A 17,088-nucleotide genomic window follows, 5' to 3' on the forward strand; every position below is an offset into this window, starting at 1 on the left:
CTACAACTAACAAAATTCACCGTCTTACAAGAAATACTAACAATGGACGAACAACGACATTTCGTGATAAAAAACAATGACCGTCGATTGATGGATGGTAGAGTTTCGGACAATTTAACAATCAGTGGCTTTTCTAGATCACACGCATTACAGAAACGAATTTTATTGTTAGTTTTACTAAATTGCCTTTGATTTTCCACTGAAAGTCACTCCAATGTCAAAATATAATTAATACAGGTTCGCCAAAAGATAAAGCCAAACTTTTGTTCGATATGTATGACTTGGAAAAACAGGGAACCATGTCTGTTGACAACTTCAAGGTCATGCTAAGGTCAGTATACTATTGTACAATCAATTTGTTTCGTTGAATCTTTGTATCAACAAGATTTTTTTAAAGTTAGTACCGATAACTAAAAGATTTACACTGTCAATCTTAACATGAATAATCGCACAAAAACACCTTTAGTATCTATTTTATAAAAAAATTTGTAGTAATTTTGGTTTAGTTTAAGTTAGTAATTTATTATCTGTTTATTGTAAAATTGTTCTGTGGGCAATTTTTGTTTATTTAAGTACCAACATTTCGATCACCTATTCATGCAATCTACTTCAGGGCAATATAATTGCACCTATGCACGAAATATATTTCCTACCAGACAAACAATTTTTCCTCCCATAGTTGCAATTATATTGCTTTGAAAAAGATTGCCTGAATAGGTGGTCGAAACGTTGGTACTTAAGTAAAAAAATAAAACTTGCCGGAACAACAATTTCACAAAAACACAATGCCTGGAAGCAACAGCATATTCATTAATATCTTTGAATTAAATTAAGTTAACCAACACAGTTAGTGGGAACACTCATTTGACTGTGACTCGTTGCAAGAGCTATTTCGGGCACATTTGCAATTATATTATTTAATCCTTTACCTCCCATTCAGATCGATGATGGAAATCAGCAACGCGAAGGTTGACCTTGATCAGATTAATGACCTTGTGAACGAAATGATGTCGCGTTACGGCAACAAAAAGTTCCTCAACCTGGAAGACTTTCTCCACATAATGTCCGATTACCAGGGAGAGCTCAGTGAAGCATCCCTTGCCTTTCCTGGAGGAGAAAAGATACCACGACTCTCCCCAACACCGACGCCCAGTCCACCTCAAAGTATGGATGGCAGCGGTTTTTGCAGTGTTGTAAACAAGTCATTTCAAAATAAGTTAAGTCCAAGGCAAGTCATTCGCAAAATACCGTAATCTGGCATTCTACTTTCCCTTGCCATTAGTTAATGTTAGTGCTCACATGTTAGAAACAGCTTGCCTGGTTACTTGTATAGGTGTATAACAGTGTTGTAAGTCATTTCAAAATGACTGAAGTCCAAGGCAAGTTATTTGTAAAATAACCTAATCCCAAGGCAAGTATTTTGCAAAGAATAACCAATCAAGTCCCAGTGAAGGTATTGATTTAAAAAAACGCAAAACTATTAAACTTGGTAAACTCGTCAAAAACACAATACACAGCAGGCAAATTGTTTTGTGTGCAAAATTTGAGGTTTATACCCTTATTTTATGAACATATATTTCATAAAAAAAATATTTAATGAAAAAAACTTCCATGTTCTTTGACACAATGCCCAAGTCCAAGTCAAGTCATTTGTCTAAAAGACTTAATGTCAAGTTAGGTCATTTTAGTCGAAAGACCTAAGTCGAGTCAAGTCATTTGCAAACAGTGATTGCATTCAGTATTATTAAAAATGAGTTCAGTGTATACCTTATCCCATTGGTTGGTGTACAACGTGTGCAAGGTGCCGTTGATTCATGCAAACGTTGAAAAACGATATTTTGTGTTATTAGACAAGCTGAAAAATGTTGGGAAAGCCTGGTGCTAGATTAGGTGTGAAGAGTGTGTGGTTTAGTTAAAGATCATATTCGTTTCTTTTTAAGTACATGCTGTGCATTAAAGCAGGATGCAAAATATTCCGGATATTTTGTATGTATTGTATCAAAAATGTTAATGAATTTGCAATCAATGAACTAAAAGTAATTATGTTTTGGTTTTTCGTTTTGTCAGGTTGTATACGGCTACTATCGAGGCTTTTCTTACAATTAGATGTCAGGTAAAACCTTAAGAGAGAAATGGAACACGAAAGCTTTTTGTGCACTGAATCTTTCACTCGAATATACACACTTATACTTATTCGGCCTCCTTGTCTTGCATGGTAGCAACGATACACATCGATGCGTTGCGGAACTGTACAGTTTGCGTTAGTCATAATTTTTGTAAAACCTTGTTTTCACAGAAGCTTCACCTGAGAAGCCGAACACGCCAATGAGCCCGAACTCAAGACAACGTTACGCCCGACGAAAGGGTACGACCAAGTTAAGGCGCGCCAGGGGAGCGTCGGCAAAGATTTACGGATCTCCGTGAGTAGAATTCTGCCACTACGCCACTTTTTTTCTATCGGCTTTAGTTTGTTGTTTTCGTTCCAATTACATTTTATAAACCTGGAGTTACTTTTATGGGAAAGCATCCGGCATCTTACTGTGCAGCAATGCAGCATACATTAGCTTCTCTTCAAACGAGGCTTGTGCTTTTAATATAAACTCAACCATAAACTTTACTAAAATAATTGGAATGTCTCATTGTAAAGCAGTCAAATCATTTTCCTGTAAACACTTATTGCACACACTTAAAATATTCTTTAAAAGAGAACAATACATGTCACTTATCTATATAGCTACTCATTACAACTCATGTGCACTTTTCATAGCAATATTTGTCTATTTCACCGTTTCTTATATTATTTGTTACTCGACAAGCTCTTAACCCTATAGTGGTCGTATTTTAAACATTTTGCCAATGTTGTTATAACTTAAGTCTATTAATAAATATTTGACTTGAGTCTGCTTATGTCAATTTTTTTAAATGACTTGACTTGGCAAAGATTAAACTAAGTACAGAACTTAGTAAACCGAAAATCATTTTTTTGGATGTTAATATGATAAAATATTTCGCTGCTTAAAGTGCCGCATTTTAAAGTTTTTTAATTAAATACTTTTCGCTAAAATTTGACTTTTAATGTGAACTTCCATATCTGAACTTAATCACCTTTTATTGTGATTTTCCACGTTATTATCCATACATGATATTCAAATAAAAACCAGAACTTGGGTAGTACGGGTACACATGAACGGATCTGAAATGAAGCTGATAATAATTTCCAAAGCCAAGCGTTTCGAAACGTCCTAACCAAGATGATGTCGATCTACTCGACCTTTTCGCCTTTGCAATTCATCATCAACAACTGACGACCTAAACAAATCTGTACGTGCCTTTGCCGTCGTTGTACGAATCCCGTGTGTGGCAACTCGCTCTAAACCTTAACTCTCTATACTCACCCAAAACCTTAACTCTCTACTTGTCCTAAACCTAAACTCGCTACTCACCCAAAACCTTAACTCTCTACTCGTCCTAAACCATAACTCTCTGCTCGTCCTAAACCTTAACTCTCTGCTCGTCCTAAACCTAAACTCGCTACTCACCCTAAACCTTAACTCTCAAAACCTCAACTCTCTACTCGCCTTAAATATTAACTCTCTACTCGCCCTAAACCTTAACTGTCTAATCGCCCTAAACCCTAACTGTCTACTCGCCATAAACCTTAACTCGCTACTCACCCTAAGCCTTGACTCTCTACTCGCCCTAAACTTTAACTCTCTACTCGCCCTAAACCTTAACTGTCTAATCGCCCTAAACCCTAACTGTCTACTCGCCATAAACCTTAACTCGCTACTCACCCCAAACCTTAACTCACTACTCACCCTAAACCTTAAATTGCTACTCACCCTAACCTTAACTCACTACTCACCCTAAACCTCAATTCGCTACTCACCCTAAACCTTAACTCGCTACTCACCCTCAATCTTAACTCGCTATTCACCCTAACCTTAACTCGCTAATCACCCTAAACCTTAACTCGCTACTCACCCTAACCTTAACTCACTACACACCCTAAACCTTCACTCTCTACTCGCCCTAAACCTTAACTCTTTACTCACCCTAAACCTTAACTCGCTATTCACCCTAAACCTTAATTCGCTACTCACCCTAAACCTTAACTCTCTACTCACCCTAAACCTTAACTCTCTACTCGCCCTAAACCTTAACTCTCTTCTCACCCTAAACCTTAACTCGCTACTCACCCTAAACCTTAATTCGCTACTCACCCTAAACCTTAAATCTCTACTCACCCTAAACTTTAACTCTCTACTCACCCTAAACCTTAACTCGCTACTCACCCTAACCTTAACTCACTACTCGCCTTAAACATTAACTCTCTACTCACCCTAACCTTAACTCACTACTCACACTAAACCTTAACTCTCTACTCACCCTAAACTTTAACTCTCTGCTCACCCTCAACCTTAACTCGCTACTCGCCCTAACCTTAACTTTCTACTCGCCGTAAACCTTAACTCTCTACTCGCCCTAAACCTAAACTCGCTACTCGCCCTAAACCTCAACTCGCTACTCACCCTAACCTTTACTCGTTACTCACCCTAACCTCAACTCGCTACTCACCCTAACCTTTACTCGCTACTCACCCAACCTTTACTCGCTACTCACCCTAAACCTAAACTCGCTACTCACCCTAGACCTTAACTCGCTACTCACCCTAAACCTTAACCCGCTACTCACTACACCTTAATTTGCTACTCGCCATAAACTTATCTCGCTACTTATCGACTTGCAGAATAATGGAGAAACCGTTGCAGCGTCGAGTCACAGAGGTTAAAGCTCAGCCGACGCGTAAGCGCCCAGGAAAGTTCGGAAAGTGGCTTACGGCGTTTATGAGGTTCGCCAGCTACTACAGGAACCACATCTTCTGCGTCAGCATCTACATGATACTGACTGCCGGCGTCTTCGCCAACGCCTTCTGTAAGTGAAAACTCAAACACATCGGAGTAGTTAAAAAGGGTTAAACTAGGAATGCTTTAAACGGTTTTTTCTTATATCTCCTAAAAATGAAAAGTTCGTTTTATGCCAAGGGTTACTGCTGTTCTGAAAAAATCCTTTTAAACAATTCCGAGCAATTTAGTATTACCTACATTTGCACGAGGTGAACGCACAAGCGCGATTAAGAAGCGATAAGAATAAAGGCGTATCCACCTAATTACCCTATTTAGAATTAGACTAAAACGGCCGAGCATGTGCCTGTGGATATTTTAGGCCTAATTATTTTTATCGCTTTTTGCTTGCGCTTCTACTTCGTGCATTTTTATTGCTTTATTTTCTACTTTGACCTGATGAAGCACGGTTGTGCGAAAGCTCATCTGATTTCAGTACAACGTCTTTATAAAGTGACACCTGATTACTCTATTTTGGGAAAATTGACGAAAAGTCGTTTTAATAACTCTGCCATTCAATACGATGGATAGAAGGAAGCTCGATCCCCTGAATAATGTTTCAGTTATATGTACAAAGATTTCTCAAAAAAGCGATCATCCGTTGACTTTGCAAGATTTATTATTTTGACTTATTTACGAAAAATTATCTAGTTAAAAATAAACTTATCATTAAGCTTTAATTCCATCAAAAATGAAGAAAATATTTAATATACAAATAAAATACATATATATATATATCTAATTAAATAAACCTGTTTTCTTGTAGGTTTGTGACTAAATTGGTATATAGCTTAGCAATGCGTAAGCTACTCTACGTTGATCCTTCGTTATGGGCAGTAAACAAGTAGCAATGCTAAAAACAAGTTGATTTTTAATTAAAGTCCAGGTTAAGTCATTCATCAGTATTAAAGAGATTAACATGCATACGCTGTGGCCTGGAACGACTTGCGCTTTTACTTCCTGCATTTAAATCGATTTCTACTCCTCATGAAGTATATATACAAAGATTTTCCAAAAGAAAAAGTGATCAAGCGTTGTCTTCGCAAAAATATTTTTTTAAACTGATTTCCGAAAAAATTCTAGTTAGAAAAGCCTTTAACATGTAGACGCCATGGCTTCAAACGACTCGTCAGGCTTGCACCGGATTGGTGGCCTTTGGATGGCCACGGCCCGGGCCTCGGCGTCCGCTCTAGCTTTCAACTTCTCCACGATATTGCTGACCATGTGCCGCAACACGATCACCTTCCTGCGCGAAACCTTTCTTCACCTATACATCCCCTTTGACTCTGCCATCACGATGCACAGGATTATCGCTTGGACCGCCTGCTTTTTTACCGGTAGGTTTTGCTGTTTGTTTGCTCTTGTTAACCTTGTGCGCAGCAGAGTTGGATCAATTACATTAATTCAATTCAATTCAATTACAATTACAATTATAATTACTCCCTTAAATGTTTTAATTATGTTAAAATTAGAATTATTTTAAAACTGTAATTAACTACATCAACTACAGTTGTCGGCATTAAAACTTTATTTTCTCAATATCAATGTATTGAGTCAAAATTTTAGCAAATTACAATTACAATTAGAATTACACAGAATGAAAATACCTCAATTACATTAACAATTACAGCATTAAAACCTGTAATTGACTACATTAATTACAATAACAAATTACAATTGATCCAACTCTGGTGCGCAGCAATGTAAGCGTTTTTTGACTAATTTCTTGGCGTTGTCTCTATTAATGTTAGTAGCTCGCACGGTGGAAAGAGCTTGCCTATGGTTTGTTACTTGTAAGTATACAGCAGTGTTGTAACAAGTCATTTTTAAATGACTTAAGTAACAGACAAGTCATTTGTAAAATCATTTACGTCTAAGTCACGCATTTGGCTAAAGTAACAAGTCAAGTCATTTGTAAATTAACATTTGCCCGAGTCAACAAGTATTTTGCTAAAAATAAAGTCACGTCTTAATCTAGGTGATCAGATGGCCAAGTCAAGTCCCAGTCAAGGTAATTTGGGACCAAATCAACTTTTTTAAGTATATAGTATAAAGCAAGTTTGCTAGCATAAAGATGGACTGTCGTTGCCAATGTCCCGCTTGGTCTTTATGGTTATTGTTCTCATCTTATCATCATTTACAAACAAAAAAATTTGCCAATTCAACCCAATAAACGCATTTTTTTCTTGCGTTTTCCGCGATTAAGTTTCATTTGACGTGTTTTTAGGAATCAGCCCTGAGTTATCAGTAGCGCGCTTATTTTTTGGTCTTAGCAGATTCTGAACCGTCATTTTTTTATACCATTTTTGCGCAATCCAAGGCCTCCACGTGATGGCGCACTGGATCAACTTCTACTCGATCTCGACGCAGTCGACGAGCGACCTCTTGTGTCTGTTCCGCGACATGTGGTTTCCCAGCGACTTCCAGCCGAGCTTCCACTTCTGGGCCTTCCAGACCATCACGGGAATCACGGGCCTGATCCTCACCCTCATCATAATCGTCATGTGAGTGATCGTGTTATATTATTCAGTTTGTTTGTAAACATCAACGGCAATACTTGTAGTGTGGATGGTGCGCCAAATGCATTTTATAAATCAACACGCTCACATTATTTTTATGTAATTAAAGTGGTTTTCGTCAAAGAATTGAAACTGTTTAAGAACTTTTAAGTAAACACTTATTCTTCTACCTTTGCAATGCCAAGTGATCCCACTTCCCGCTCGCCCCACAAATGGCCGTCGTGACGTCACTGCTGACGTCATGCTTGCGAAAGATGTCATACTAAAATCAAGAACATGTGAGCTGTAATATTGCTTATACCTTCCATTTATATATTTTTTAATATTAATTGATCTCCGAAAGTTGTGCCGCTAATAAGCTAAATTTATGGATTGCTAAATCAGGACTGTAACAAAATTCAGCATACTAGCGGCATAACTATCGGAGATTGCCTGAAAACAATCTCGGCGCGCCAAGTTCGCCCTGGTCTTTTTCACGGGTAACATGGGTTTTGCGGGCAGTGAATACTAAAATTATATAAACATTTAAAGCGTCACTTTACTTACACCATCCAAAGTGTCGGAACCAGTTCCTCAAACAAGACTGGTTGTCCGAGGACTGGGTCCGAACATATACTGACACTTGCCTACTTTTTGACCAATGGGAAGAATAAGCCACTGCACAATAATTTACCCTTTACTTATTATTCAAAAAAAAAGTGAACGTGAAACACTATTGGTGAAGTTCTTGGTATTAAAAAGGTGTTGCTATATGGGACTGGCTGTAAGTGAATAATTCTTGTTGCTCAGGTAAGGTTTCGAACCGTTGTCCCAAGTAACGTTGGATTCAACAGAATAAGATTTATCTTCAACTCACTGTGCTCCGCATGCGCCCGTTACGCAATTTATTGGCAGGCTAAATACGTAGTGGACGTATTCTACGCAGGCTAAATATGTAGTGGACGTAATCTACGCAGGCTAAATACGTAGTGGACGTATTCTACGCAGGCTATACGTAGTGGACGCAAACCACAAGTATTAGTTTCCGGTAACAAGGAAAGTAATATATAAAATGGTTATATACGCTTACGCTTGATTAGTGTATATAACTATTTTAAGGCAACCATGCACAGGGGGTCCTTAGTAACACCTGGCCTACTAAAAAAAAGTCTATTGGTATATATTATATATTGTGATATTTTATCAGCCACCTAAAGTTTCTATCATAAAGAACAAAGTAAATAAATCAATTGATTTGACTGTTACCTTTCGTATACTTTCTAATATGGACCATGTCTTTAAAACCTTGATAATTGGCTCCCGAAAAAACGAAAAACAACAACACTGTCAGCGTCACAATCATTAAAATGTATTAAAAATGTTTAATAATATGGGGTCGTAGCCGATACCCACTGTCAAGTGGCTGCGACGGTAGGTCTACTCATCCATATAGGTAAGAAACTGATATCAACGTTTTTTCTTATATTCCTATACCGAAAATAAGCTCTTATCGTATTTATTTGTTTCGACGCGAAACTTTTTTTGTGTCTTTTACTCTGCTCGTTGTTGGGCGTGGTGTTGTCACATTACCTGATAAAGACATCTGGATAGGTAGCCGAAACATCCGTCAAACAAATAATACCAAGAATTACTTATTTTCAGTATATACTTTTCCTGGTAGCAACAGCATATTTATTATTCTTAACTTTTTAGCTCTTTTATGTGTAATGTCCTCAGGTGTATTTTCGCATCGCCATACGCCAGGCGCCTGATCTTCAACTGGTTCCAATGGACGCACATGTTCGGCTACATTTTTATTTACGTCTTCTCTGTGATGCACGGCAGCGGAATGCTGATATCGGTAAGCGAGAATCACAATAAAAAAAAAAGCGAGAATCACAATAAAAAAAAAAAAAAAAAAAAAACTTTGGTACCAATCAGTGTTCTAATACATTATTTCAATGACTTGACTTAAGTGCACTTAAGTCGTTTTCTCAAAGTTGACTCAAGTCTTTTGGCAAATTAATTGACTTGACTTTAGTCTTTTAAACAACTGACTTCGGTTGAAATGAAGACTATGTTTCCTTTGAGCATTTTTTTTGTAAAATTGGGTTATTTATCCTAATTTTTCACGTACATAATTTGCTTGCTGTACATTGCGTTTTTCGGAATTATAGTTTACGTATTGCTCATAATCGGACGAGTTCAGCTAATTTAAATAGCGCAAGGTGTAACTTTTATGACAAGGACTTGAATTGGAATCGACTTGCTCTAATTATGACTTTTATTCAGAAAGACTTAATTTGGACTTTTAGCTATTTTACAAATGACTTGACTGGGACTCAAGTCATTTCAAAATGACTTGTTTACAACACTGATACGGATTCACAAGGATATATAGGCATGTATACAGTCACTTATATAGCTTGCTTGGATTTCTGCTGGTGGACAGTACTTTCCAGCGTGGACTTAATTTGCATCTGAAAAATCAAATATAGTATTTTGACAGAGAACATAAGAAAATTGATTTCCTAGAAAACTTATATTATTAGCCAGACGAAAACCATTCATCTTTTCCAACAGATGAGCCAAAAATCATTGGTGTGATTGTTTATTTATTGTGTCAAAAATAAGCTACATCACAATTTTTATTATAATTTATTGAAATATATGGGATAAAATATCTATAGTGCACACCTAATGTGAAACGAATTTCGATTTCTCAGAGTCCGTCATTCTGCTACTACTTCCTCGGCTTTGCAACCCTCTACACCCTGGACCGGCTGTACAGCATCAGTCGAAAGAAGGCTGAGATCTCAGTGGTCAAGGCCGAGCTTCTGCCTTCAAACGTCACCAACCTGGTTTTTAAGCGTCCCAGGAACTTCGATTACAAGGCTGGCCAATGGGTGAGTCGGAAATGCTTTACATCCGTGGTTGGCATAAAATTTAATGATTTTGACAAGTAAAACAATTTGCCTCATTTACTTTTGCGTTTTTGTTATATTTTAGTTGAGATATTGCTCAATACAAGGTTACATTGAAAAGATTTACCATTATATAAAGCGGGATTCCCACTGGTTAACGATACGACTACGATCGGGGAATCCCCATGCTTCCTCCGATTTTGAAAAACACGACTGATCTGACAGCGATGTTGGTTACGTACGGTCAATGCCCACTGCTACGATTGTGAAACGACCTTATTCTACTATATCGTACGCCTACAAGCCCTGCATGTAAATAAATTTTGTTACAAATTCCATTAATGATTAACTCATATTTAATCATGTTGACTAGGTTAAATCAAAATTAATCATTCATTATGCTTTACTCGCTTTGCCGACATGAAATTTAGAGAATTCTTTGATTTTCCTCTGGGTAAAAATACGGCCGTCCTATCGGTGCCAAATTCATCATTGCATAAAAGATAGATCAAGTGATCAAATTCTCTTCACTGAATATTTGTAAGCTTAAAACTGAAAAAGAACTAAAGAATAACATAAATCAATTTCGAATTTAATTGCTCATGAGCCCTTGTCAGTCGGTGATCCAATAAAGTAAGGGCAACCCAATAGTGGAATTTGAGTTACCAAACAATAAAAGTCCCATATAAAATTTTACATCGAAAATGCGGAAAGTTTTCGCATCAGTATATACCTACACTTCCCTTTGGAGCATAATGGTTGGAGGTAGTCAGACGTAGTAAGAATATCAGAGCTCATACAGCAGTAGGTATCATTTTGAACGTTTCGAAAAAACTCTTTATTATTTTCAACACTACGTTTAATCAGAATAATACCTACTTCTGTATGGGCTTTGATATTTTTACTAACACTTACCTTGTATCGCGTATCCTTTGGTGTAAGTTTTTAGAAATCTTTAATAGGAATTGATTTTTCTTTGGGACTACCGTACCTGTTTATTTAAAACTTATCAATGTGCATGTCCACATTACGACATTTATAGTCAGGACCGGATTGTAGGCCTAATGTCGTTTACTAGAGAAAGGCATAACTGTACAAACCAAGCTAAAAAAGCAATAAAAGCGCAGAACTATATCACTATCAGCCTTTCTCTAGTAAACAGCATTAGGCCTACAATCCGGCCCTGACTATAAATGTTTAACTCTTAAAAAAATTAACATTCGAATTTTTCCAGGGCCTTATGCTATAGCCTTACTAGCCTATTGGTTAATCCTGCACTGTGCACATAGTCACTATACACTATTTCAAATCGTACAGGTTCGAATTGCGTGCTTGGCTCAGTCGAAGTGGGAATACCACCCCTTCACTCTGTCATCTGCGCCACACGAAGACAATCTGAGTCTACACATTCGGGCGGTGGGTCCCTGGACCACCAACCTGCGTTCCATCTACGACCCCGAAACCTTAATGGAATCTCCCTATCCCAAAGTACGTGCTGCACACTGGGCGTTGTGATGTAAATTGACGTTTGACCCAAACTTAATATTCATCCTGAGTTGCTTGGATATGCCCGACCAACTTAAAGTTTCTTTCGAAATAACTCAAGGTTATATAAACCTATATACAACCTTCTGAAGGTCGCCTATTTGAGAAAGGTCGCTTATTTGACGGCATCTCTCGCTACTTTAAACCGATAGTCGGCAAACTTTTTTGTCGCGGCCCAAAGTACTCTTTTCAGAGCTGTTGAAGGCCAAGTAAAACCACTACGAAAAAGTGGCGGATTCAGGATAATTGGTTTTTATAAGGTGAAATATAACACGGCGCCTATTGGTGCCCAAAATACTGCCATATCATAATGTAAAACATAGTATAAAGCGAAGAATATGCGCGCGAGCGCGATAATTTTTTCAATTACACACAGTTTAAGTTGGCAAAAAAAATAGTTCGACAGGCTCTCAGGACCACATATGGCACGTGGGCCTTTTCAAAGCTGAGCCTATTAAAAATTATATGCCACACTAACTTTTAAAATAAAGTGCAATGATTTACGACTATCACGCGACCCACAACTACATTATAACAACAAGCTATTCAAAAGTAACTCGCGGCCCACAGTTTGCCGACCACTGCTTTAACCGATAGTGAAGATTCGTGATATCTTTAACAACTGGGACTTTATAACGCAAAAAGAGATACTTGAATATAATGTTAAAAATAAAAACACATTTAAAACTAATAGTCTGCGACTTGCCTACAATGTTTAACACTGTTGTTATGCTAACGAATCTCATAATATGTTTTACTGAGAAAGACAGAATAGTTTTAAAATTCGGTTAATTTTTTTCGCATATAACTTATCCGCGCACTGGGACTTAAAAACAACCAACATAACGTTACTCACCAAACTATGTCTTTAAACACTTAAGTTGACCGTTAACTCTGTCGTGAAAAATTAATGGTAATTTGAATTATGGGGTCCATTAGCACCAAGAAGTAACGGCCTATAAGAATCACTAGGATGGCGGTCCGAATGACCTTTTCAGTGTTGAATCCGGACATAATCTGTCTTAGTATTTACATAGCAATGAGATTTGATGAGTTTCTCTTGGCAAACAATTGCTGCTGTTCACTGAAAACCCCTTTCCAGTAACGAACATTATACGTAATTCTCAGGTCAAGCGAAGGACATACGTAAACTTTACCGCATTACATTTTGTATGACTGTAGATTATTTCATGAGAGTTATAACGAACCTAAGAAAAATGTAATCTTTTGTAACTGGGCCGTTGCTAAAAATGGTTGAGTTGTCCTGCTGTATCCCAAGCAATCCATTCAGGGGTTCTCAGCCTTTTATTGCTTGCGGTATCCCTCAGAAATATTACATAGGTTGTGGCGGCCCTACAAGATATTACCATAGGTAATTCACTAGAATGTCACAATAAGCGGAACTGGAACAACACACATCAACTTTACACAACGTAGGAAGTTATAATCGGATTTATTCAACTCTGATCTTACACAAAAGGTTGTTGGGCAAAAATTAGATTCTTAAAGATTCTCAAATATCTGTCAGCACCCTTGAGCATTAGAAATGGCACCCCAGGGTACCGCTGCACCCCGGTTAAGAACCACTGATTTAGTTGAAATAATATTTTAAGCTTTTCTTGGACGGGCCGTTCGGCGAAGGACATCAGGACTGGTACCGCTATGACGTGGCCGTTCTGGTGGGCGGGGGAATCGGGGTAACCCCCTTTGCGTCCATCCTGAAGGACCTGGTCAACACGACTGCGACCCGGGTTGGAGTCAGATGCAAGACTGTGAGTATCGACAGCTTCGAAGTCAGTGACGGAGCTAAGAGTTTTGTTAATGTCACGTCTAAGAAAGAAAATCGCTTTTTAAAATAACTGTGGGTCGCTGTTTGAAAAGGACATAGGCGACACTCATATGTTTTATTCAGTTTTCAATCTAAAATCGATAATTGAATCATCAAACGCCGCCGACAGTGCTGTAAACAGGTCAGTTGGAACTTACTTAAGTCCCAATCAGATCATTGTAAAATAACTTAAGTCTAAACCAAGTCATATGTAAAATAACTTAAGTTCAAGTCAAGTCTTTTTAAATAAATAACAAGTCAAGTCACAGTCAAGTCATAATTAAAGCAAGTCAATTCCAAGTAAGTCCTTGTCAAGCTATTAAAATTAGGTAAACTCGTCCGATTACGAGCAATTCCTTAACTAAAAAATACCTAAAAGGCAATAAAGGGCAAGCAAATTGCTTTATGCGCAGAAATTAGGATGAATAACCCAATTTTACGAAAAAATGCTGAATGGAAACACTCCATTTTAACCCAAGTCATTTGTCTAAAAGACTTAGGTCAAGTCAAGTCATTTCAAAACAATGACTTAACTGCACTTAAGTCAAGTCACTGACTCAAAGTCATTACAACCCTGACCGCCGGTGTGTTGATTAGCTTAGTGCCGTGCTTAGAGCCCGAGGCAGTTAGCAAACTTATACATTATACGCTTTTCATTTAAGGTCTACTTCATTTGGGTTACGCGAGACCAGAAGCAGTACGAGTGGCTGGCCGAAATAATCCGCGAAGTGGAACAGAAGGACAGGAAACAGGTGCTCAACACGCACATCTTCATCACACAGCTACCGCACAAGTTCGACCTGCGCACAACAATGCTGGTAGGTTTTATAGAGAAATCGATTGGAACCAACATTCAATTCTTGCTGACAAACAACATTGGTAAAAATAAGCCGGAACGGTCCGGGACTGCGTGCCCGTAAAATATTTATTGCCGGAATGGCGTACCTGTAAAACTATATTCACATAAGGATGTCAGTTTTTTCAGGCAAAACTCGTTTTGCTTCTACGTATACGGTTACCCATTTTTAAATGCTATTTTCATTAAAAAAGCATTTGCGTCGAATAACACGATTTTAAGTGACACCGAGTATAGCAGGTGATTTAAGATTGTCTGTACTGTGACGTCATCTCTGACGTTTCTACAAAATGACATCACTCTACTTTTACCTCTGCTACACGATGTCTGCTGAATTTTTTTAACAACTTACTGTTTGTACGCAAAAAACAAAAAAATAGGAAATTTTGAACTGTTAGAAATACATTGATTTAAATAACCTAGGCGTCGTTAATCACGCATTTTTTATACTGTATATTGCTCTAATAAAGATATAATACGGTTAAAATGACTTTGAACTTATATCAAAAATTTTTTTTGGTTGATAAAATGAAAGATAAATTTCAAAATAACCGAACGAATTTCAAAAAAGCTGACTTTAAGTTTTTTTTAATTTTGTAAGCGATTTATGTGCAATTTTATTCGATTTTGACTTAAAAATTTTTGACAAATTTTGACTTTTTTTGACAAGTCAAAAAATATTCGCCCTACAGATAAATTTAACGCAATAACCGTTACTTTGAGGGTATGTTAAAAAATAATAAGGATTTGGAAGGCTGCCTTGGCTTTTACAAAATCCGGCACTCAAGATTTCTTAAGATATATAAACTATGTAACTTAACAACCCGATAATAAGTCCGTAAATGTCGTTTACAAAAAAACAAATTACAAAATTTCGCAGTCCAAACTAAAATATATCTATTGGGGTGTTATCTAATTTCAATATCGGAAATATTTTATAGGCCTATTTATATTGTACTTCCTAATATTAATCAAGCTTAATAATTTAGAGATAACGATCAAACCAGTGAAGTTTCGTCAAAACTTAAGCATGCTTTGATGACAAAAACATACACAGCACTTACTATAATTTCCAATTTACGTTTCAGTACATTTGCGAGAAGCACTTTCAGAAGATCGCGGGTAAGTCCCTGTTCACAGGATTGCGCGCCACAACGCACTTCGGGAGGCCAGACTTTCACGATTTCTTCACTTCCCTTTCGCAAGAACACTCTCAGGTTTGGGCCATGAAACAAGGCGATGATTTACTGCCATTTGGGTGGATCATTATTTATCCCGCAGAAACAAAATAAACATTAGTTATACTTATATTTGTAGACCAGTTTTATACTGATGTCTTGACATCATTAAGTGAAGTGCGAAAGTCTCCGTTTTCAAATACATTGACTTGATTTAGGTATTTTCGAAAAATATGACCTAATTTAAACTTAAGTCATATACGCAAATGGCTTAAATTTAAGTGCTTTAATTAAATCTGATTAGTAACATTTGGTTTTGATGTCTAATAGGCATCAATGTTAACCTGTTTTTTTTTGTTTTTTATGTTTGCTATGCGCAAATTTAGATTGAAAGTTGGTCCTATTAGTTGTTTCGCCGATGACCTGACTGGGATTTGAGTATTTTCAAGCAGACATTGTGTAATTTTGTTATATATGACAATATAATTGTACCGATATAGCTATACACATTATTGTTGTGTAGTAATTATACGGAAAGTTTACTATAAGCCTCTCACGAAACACAATCCTAGCAATTCATATAGAAAATCTTCTGAAAGGTGTCCGCTTGTCTGCGATAGCAAATTTCAACATTCGTACCACATTTTAAACGACTTGCAAAAACAATTGGTTCTAACTTGTAACATTACTAATGAAATTTAATAAGGCAGGAAAGAGGCAGTTGAATCCGTCAAGTAGTGTTTTGTTAACTAATAATCATTTTCATTTTTCTTTGTTTAACATATATATATGTTACATGTCTGGCAATATGTTACCATTTCACAAATACCAAATAAATGACTTAACTAAAGTTTCTACTTGCAGGTTAAAAACTTTGGCGTATTCAGTTGCGGGCCACCCCCCATGACGAGAGGAGTTGACAAGGCTTGCGCAAAGCTCAACAAATACGAAGGGGCAACGTTTTCTCACCACTTCGAAAATTTTTAAAGTCCTTATCAGAGCCGGAGAGGACCCTATTTCAAAGTTCTATGCGTCATTTCAATTGTCATTTTATCGAACGCTTGCAGTTTTGCACGTGAAATCGTTATGTAATTAGCAAGCTTGAGAAAGCAATACAACTTTTTAGGGCGCTCTTTCACTATTGTACGTAAAAAATAAAAATAAAATAAAATTCTTCAAAGCCGCTTACCACAACACATATTGTTTGGGTTAGGGTGCGGGTTAGCGTTTGGTTGAGGGTGGGTCAAGTTATTAATGACAATAAACATAAAATTACTTGACCCACCCTCACCGAAACGCTAACCCGCACCCTAACCCAAACAATATGCGTTGTGGTATGCGGTATTATTTTTTTT

General features: G+C 37.2%; 1 protein-coding gene across 1 annotated transcript in view; it reads left to right on the plus strand.

Moving 5' to 3' along the window:
* The window catches only part of LOC146135505 (dual oxidase 1-like), a 42,648-nt gene extending 25,928 nt beyond the window's left edge, over nt 1-16,720 (plus strand). The window contains exons 20-32 of the mRNA XM_083395769.1: nt 238-331; nt 941-1,164; nt 2,297-2,420; nt 4,751-4,935; nt 6,011-6,241; nt 7,225-7,408; nt 9,140-9,263; nt 10,129-10,308; nt 11,644-11,814; nt 13,485-13,643; nt 14,362-14,517; nt 15,644-15,772; nt 16,598-16,720. Of these exons, the coding sequence (XP_083251895.1) occupies nt 238-331; nt 941-1,164; nt 2,297-2,420; nt 4,751-4,935; nt 6,011-6,241; nt 7,225-7,408; nt 9,140-9,263; nt 10,129-10,308; nt 11,644-11,814; nt 13,485-13,643; nt 14,362-14,517; nt 15,644-15,772; nt 16,598-16,720 (2,084 nt within the window). The remainder of the gene's footprint in view (nt 1-237; nt 332-940; nt 1,165-2,296; nt 2,421-4,750; nt 4,936-6,010; nt 6,242-7,224; nt 7,409-9,139; nt 9,264-10,128; nt 10,309-11,643; nt 11,815-13,484; nt 13,644-14,361; nt 14,518-15,643; nt 15,773-16,597) is intronic.
* Nucleotides 16,721-17,088: the final 368 nt, after the last annotated feature.

This window comes from Ascidiella aspersa, chromosome 8, assembly GCF_963924565.1.
Source record: "Ascidiella aspersa chromosome 8, kaAscAspe10.2, whole genome shotgun sequence".
In the NCBI taxonomy this organism is placed as follows: domain Eukaryota; kingdom Metazoa; phylum Chordata; class Ascidiacea; order Phlebobranchia; family Ascidiidae; genus Ascidiella; species Ascidiella aspersa.